We start from the raw sequence: 6,580 nt of genomic DNA on the forward strand, positions 1-6,580 counted from the left end.
AAGGCAGCAGGGCAACAGCAAGGCAGCAGTCCTTTGTAGAAAGCAGTCAGGTGAGTCCTTTAGGCAGCCAGGCAGTTCTTCTTGGCAGGATGCAGGTTCTGGTTCAGGTTTCTTCTCCAGCAAGTGTCTGATGAGGTAGGGCAGAGGCCCTGTTTTATACCCAAATGTTCCTTTGAAGTAGGGGAGACTTCAAAGAGTGGCTAAGAAGTGCACCAGGTCCCCTTTCAGTTCAATCGTGTCTGCCAGGGTCCCAGTAGGGGGTGTGGCAGTCCTTTGTGTGAGAGCAGGCCCTCCACCCTCCCAGCCCAGGAAGATCCATTCAAAATGCAGATGTATGCAAGTGAGGCTGAGTACCCTGTGTTTGGGGTGTGTCTGAGTGAATGCACAAGGAGCTGTCAGCTAAGCCCAGCCAGACGTGGATTGTAAGGCACAGAAAGATTTAAGTGCAAAGAAATGCTCACTTTCTAAAAGTGGCATTTCTAGAATAGTAATATTAAATCCAACTTCACCAGTCAGCAGGATTTTGTATTACCATTCTGGCCATACTAAATATGACCTTCCTACTCCTTTCAGATCAGCAGCTACCACTTCAATACTGTATGAGGGCAGCCCCAATGTTAGCCTATGAAGGGAGCAGGCCTCACAGTAGTGTAAAAATGAATTTTAGGAGTTTTACACTACCAGGACATGTAAACTACACAGGTACATGTCCTGCCTTTCACCCACACAGCACCCTGCTCTAGGGGTTACCTAGGGCACACATTAGAGGTGACTTATATGTGGAGAAAGGGGAGGTTTAGGCTTGGCAAGTACTTTTAAATGCCAAGTCGAGGTGACAGTGAAACTGCACACACAGGCCTTGCAATGGCAGGCCTGAGACAAGGTAAAGGGGCTACTTAAGTGGGTGGCACAACCAGTGCTGCAGGCCCACTACTAGCATTTAATCTACAGGCCCTAGGCACCTATAGTGCACATTACTAGGGACTTATAAGTAAATGAAATAGTCCAATCAGGTATGATCCAAGATTACCATGTTTAAAGGGAGAGAGCATATGCACTTTAGCACTGGTTAGCAGTGGTAAAGTGCGCAGAGTCTAAATGCCAGCAAAAACAGTGTCCAAAAAGTGGAGGGAGGCAGGCAAAAAGTTAGGGGAGACCACCCTAAGGCTGTCAGGTCTAATAGTGAGTATCAACATCTCTAAAACCCATTAAACGGCAATGCCCAATTTTTATATAGTAGATAATGCTGGGACTGAAAATTATTCTACAGGTTCTAAATGCTACTAATTTCAAGAGATAAAGAATTGAGACACAGGAAGAGAATGTGATTTGCACAAGTGTGCATCTATTTGTACATTTGTGCATCTGTGTTCAAAACTCAGTTGTAATGACACAAAGATAACAACTGTGGTGCATTCAATATGTCTAACCTTTAATATCATTTATTATAATTTGAATTGCTAGTATTATTCACAGACCATAAATTAAATACATATTTTATTTTCTTTATTGAATCATTCATAACGTATTGTAATGTTACTATTTTGTTTATTCGAAGCATCCATATTGATTTGTGTCTAAACACTATCCATTTGCACCGTAGTCCATAGGTTTTTATCTTGTCTGATTCTCTTGGGTAATACACTGTTATTGTTCTAATCATGTATATAACATGTGCAACCAATTAAGGGCACCTAGTCATTGGTCTTTTTTTCATCAAGCAATACAGAGTACAAGCAAGCAACAGAAAAATGAATCTAGAGGGGAAGCAGATTTTTGCTCAATGTACTTTCCAGTGATGGTTTCAAAATGTCAGGACAGTGCGGGTGCTGTGAATGAAAAAGAAAGTTATATCAATGGCTTATATCTTACATTTTATTTCTCCACATTTCAGACTGATACTAGGCTTAGAAATATGTAAAAGAGTGAATTTGGAAATTAAAGACAGTTGTTTCTGCTTATTGTAGATTGTTTTTGATTATACAGATGTCATATTAGGCAGCTGATGCATTTATGCAGTGTAGATAAATCACATAAATTTTAAGCATCAATAAAACACATAGAGAACAGTAGGAGTTCTCAAAATTATATCTGTAAACATTTGTTATTTTAGCTACGTGATACCCTTCAATGTGAATGTACGCTTTACGAATAAACATTACATTATGCTCCATTATGTTATATCCTAAAATATATACCTATAGTTCGATTTAAATTTTCAAATATACTGGCATTTATATCTCAATGGCTACATATATGTATCTTTCAAATTCACATAAAATATCATATGGACTCATGGAAACCGGCACATTGCAAAAGTGGCAAAACTAGCATAACAAATCTATCCTCTATACTGTAATCTTTCATTGTAAATCTTTTGCTGTAGATGAAAAATAGTCAGTGAGTGCTGTGATGGTTAGGAGTGGTGAGCTGTTCACCAGTTATTCAACTATTCTAATACTGGTGTATGCTTATTGCGTTGTGCTTTCTTCTCTTCACTATCCAGATCTGGTGCTTGTTTTACACATTCGCATAATCTCACAGCTAAACTCAAACTGAATCAACAATTGCTTCTGAGGACATAGTGAGCAGCAAGGTGATAAGAAAATTAGGCAAATCACAACTAAAGCGGAGGCTTAAGATTATGTTCTAGTACAACTTGAATGTCAAACATTTCACAACCTTCATTGACACATAAGCTATCTTTAGCAAATCAATTAACTTAGTATGTTCATAAAGTTCTCCGTGCTGTTACACCTGCTTTAACTGTTGTGGTAAATACATCTTTCTACCATGTTTACACCTATTGTTTTTGATAGTGGCACTCTTGACTTCTGGTTTTTTGACCTTTGGAGTATCTAGGGCCTTCTGCTCAGACCCTGCCTACCTACTGTCGGCCCTAAAAATGACAAACAATTTTGCTTTAACATTCGCATATTTAACACTTTCATCCATCTTCAGCAATTGTTCTAAAGGTTTTACAGAAGATCAAATATGGGCTTCAAGTTCCTCTTCTATAACTAATGCCAAGTATTAGTTATGAAAGCGCAGCTCTGCGTGGAAGAGACGCTGGTATTTTGAATGGGATAATTGGAAAAGTTGTTAGGTCCCTGTTACATCTTCCTGGTAACTCGTCTCGGGCACAGATTAGGTTAGAGTTAGGATATTTGAACCAAACCATAGTAAAAAAAGGTAGTTATATTAAAATTTGGCAAAAATTGCAGCAAACAATGGGGAACCAACTTTGTCAGACACTTTGGGAGGAGATGAGTTTGAACCCCTCGGCTCTATCCTGGCAGTATCTGGATCAGGCTTTGCATGATTTGGGGGTTTGGACATTGTGGGATCAAAGTCTCTATTATGATGCCTTCAAAAAAGTCATAAACCGTAAGAGAGAAGAGCAAATCCTTAATTATGGATAAGGGTCTCCTTGCTGATAGAGCCCACTCATGGATTATAGTAAATGAGTATAAAACCCTAAAACCCCAGTTGCACCTGGAGGCGGGGTGGTAAAAAAAAGATAAAACTTATTTATTTATTAGATCTCATTTTGACCACCTCCCAGGTCAAGTCAATACAGTTCCCTGGGAACGGTCTGGTTTAAACTCTCTGTGTAGCCTGTGTGGATGTGGGGTAGAAGATGTTACCCATTTAGTTTGTCTCTGTAAAGGGTTGTTAAATGAACGCAGAAGTCTGTTAAAGGCTGCCTTTAATCAGAGAGGTATACAATTGTGTAGGCAAGCAGTGATTGCCAGTTTTAAATCATCAGATATTATTTAGAACATTAGAGTAACAAACTTCTTACACTTGGCATAAAAAAACTGTATGTACAAAGCAAGATGAACTCAAATGGGGCAGGTGAGTGAGGTTTTTAGGGTTTGATAAATGTTTTTTAAAAGTGGTTTTGAAATGATTGTGCTTTTTTATTCAGAATATTTTAGGTGAGAGGGTATGGCTGTTGGCATGTGTTGAGTACAAAGTCTTTTTAGGTCAATATTTTACTTTGCACTTTGTTTTTTATATTTGTGGGACGATAGGGTTACACCCTATAAAAATTAGGGGGATTAATCCCTTAAAAATTAAAATATATAAGGATTACATTTTATCCCCTCAGGTGCCTGGGAGGAGCTGGTCTCGCCGGCAGCCACAGTTGCTGTGTGTCGAGGACGAGACGAGCTAGTTCTCTACCGACCCACGGAGGGAGCGCTAGTGCTCCCCCTGTGGGCCTTGGGGCAGGAATGGAAGGGGAATCGCTTCCCCTTCCACCGTGATCCCCCTTCGACGATGTGATGACATTGGCGCGCTCACAGCACACCAACGTCATCAAATGCTGTCGGGGACACGCTGGAAGCAATTTGCTTCCAGCACATTTTGAGGGAGGATGCTTTTGAGGTAAGTACTTCTTCTGTGGGGGGGGAGTTTGGGGGGAAAACAGACACAGGGGGAAAGGAACGAGTTTTACCTTTTCCCGTGTGCCTGTTTTGAATGGATTCCTGCTCCAGAATCGCGGGCAGTGCAGGAATCCACCCACTAAACACCAGGGATATTGATTGCTTGATTTAGGAGAGTGACCCCTTAGGCAAGGGTCACTCCCCTCGGGGCAATATTAGATCAGTGTTTCGGCCCCCCTTGAGGGCTAGATCAGACTTTTTTTGGCCGATATGCCCCTGGGGGGGTCGAAACCCAATAGACAGGGATAAAATTATAATTAGGTTTTAGCGAAGCGACCCCTTGGGGAAGGGTCGCCGCCCTAGGGGCAAGATCTTTTTATATGTTTCGGCCCCCCAGGGCAAGATCGGCTGTGTTTTCAGACGATTTGGCCCCCAAAGGGGGGGTCAAAACCCACTAGGCACCAGGAATCTGTGTGTTTGTGTGTGTGTTTTGTTTGTTAGGGGGACCCCAAAGGGGGCACATGACTGGGGGCCATTTCTGCCCCCCTTGGGGGCAGATCGGCCTATTTTTATTTTTAGGCCCATCTGCTCCCAAGGGGGGCAGAAGCCACAAAGACACCTGGGATTTTTTTAGTTTTGTTTGTGTGGGGGGGGCAACCCCTTAGGCAAGGGTTGAACCCCACAGGGGGCACAGAAGTGTTGCCCATTTCTGCCCCCTTTGGTGGCAGATCGGCCTATTTTTTTTAAGCCCTGTCTGTCCCCAAAGGGGGCAGAAGCCACTTAGACACCAGGGATCGCGTGTGTGTGTTTTTTGTTTGGGGGGGCGGCCCCCTGGGCATGGGTCGCTCCCCATGGGGGCACATTACTAATGGCCATTTCTGCCCACCCCCCCCTTGGAGACAGATCGGCCTATTTTTTTAGGCACAACTGCCCCCTAAGGGGGCAGAAACCACTAGACACCGGGGAACTTTCTAAATGCTTGTCAACTGGAGAAGTATTTACATTTGTGATTATAATGGTTTATTTCTCCTGTTTGTTCTAGTTTAAAGCTTTTGCTTCCTTCGCTGTGACTCTTTGCAGTTTTGGCAGTGGTTGACCTGCAGCTTGCGTAGTTGCATGGTTTAGGTAAGAAAAAACAATTTACTCCAAATGAGTATTGTTGTACTGCATGAATTACATTCTTGTAAGTCGTGTACTAAATGCAGGATTGTGTGTGAAATTGTCCTTAGATTTGTGCACGATGATATTTGTGTTGTCTTATGTCTAATATTCTTTTCTTTTTTCTTTTTAGTGGGATATCATTGGTGCTTGCTGTGTCTGTGCAGAGTAGTTGCTGGTGAGTCTAGCTTTTTCAGGCAACTGAGTGGTATAGTTTTTGAGGACATAACTCCTTATGAAAAAGCAAAACTTTGTTTATTACTTATTTTAGACAGTGCTGGTTGTTTTTGGCGCATTTGTCAAGTTACTTTTCTTAGAAAGGATCATGGCTAGCTGCAGGGTGACTACTCAGCAGTTTGAGTTGTCTTCTGATCATGATTATGAGACTGACTCTGCATCTGAGGAAGAGGAGGAAGTGAAGGATTCTGGCAGTGAATTCTCTGTCCGAGAGGAATCTTCTGATGAGGAAGCCACTCTTAGTGCAGATGAAGGGCCTGTTTTAGAGGAGGACACTGATGTGCCAATGGTGCATCAGCCTGGGGCTGAAAGGTTTCCATTGGAAGACCTGAACTCTGGGTTGCTCCAAACATGGAGCAGCCAGAGTTGCCTGCCTTTACTAGTCTCCCAGGGTATAGAGTGAAAACAGAAAACCTTTTGCCTGTCAATTTCTTTAAGTTGTTTAAGGATGATGTATTTTCTTAATAGATTGTTGAGCAGACAAATTTGTATGCAGAGCAGTATTTGAGGGACAATGCTGCCAGACTTAGGCCACAGTCTAGAGCTACCCAGTGGATTCCCACAAATTTGGAAGAGATGAAAAAGTTCTTGGGTTTGACTTTTTTGATGGGGTTTATAAGAAAGCCGTCACTGGCTTCCTATTGGTCTACTAGTCCCTTGATGGCACCGGCTATATTTCCTGCAACTATGACTCGTAATCGGTATTTGCTTCTTCTTTGCATGCTGCATTTTATTGACAATGCTTTAGTCATGCCACAAGATCATCCTGATTCTGACTGTCTCTTTAAGATTAG

At 42.1% G+C, this 6,580-nt stretch overlaps 1 protein-coding gene across 2 annotated transcripts in view; it reads right to left on the reverse strand.

The window, feature by feature from the left end:
- Positions 1 to 1,370: 1,370 nt before the first annotated feature.
- Positions 1,371 to 6,580, reverse strand: part of LOC138289702 (alcohol dehydrogenase 1-like) — a 452,749-nt gene continuing 447,539 nt past the window's right edge. The window contains exon 10 of one of the 2 annotated variants that reach the window (XR_011202553.1): positions 1,371 to 1,829. Coding sequence is in view for 1 of the 2 variants with exons in the window: in XM_069230193.1 (XP_069086294.1) it covers positions 1,805 to 1,829 (25 nt within the window). In the remaining variant the exon portion in view is untranslated. The remainder of the gene's footprint in view (positions 1,830 to 6,580) is intronic. The other variant, XM_069230193.1, reaches the window with a different exon arrangement.

The sequence above is a fragment of the Pleurodeles waltl genome, chromosome 1_1 (assembly GCF_031143425.1).
Source record: "Pleurodeles waltl isolate 20211129_DDA chromosome 1_1, aPleWal1.hap1.20221129, whole genome shotgun sequence".
Lineage (NCBI taxonomy): Eukaryota > Metazoa > Chordata > Amphibia > Caudata > Salamandridae > Pleurodeles > Pleurodeles waltl.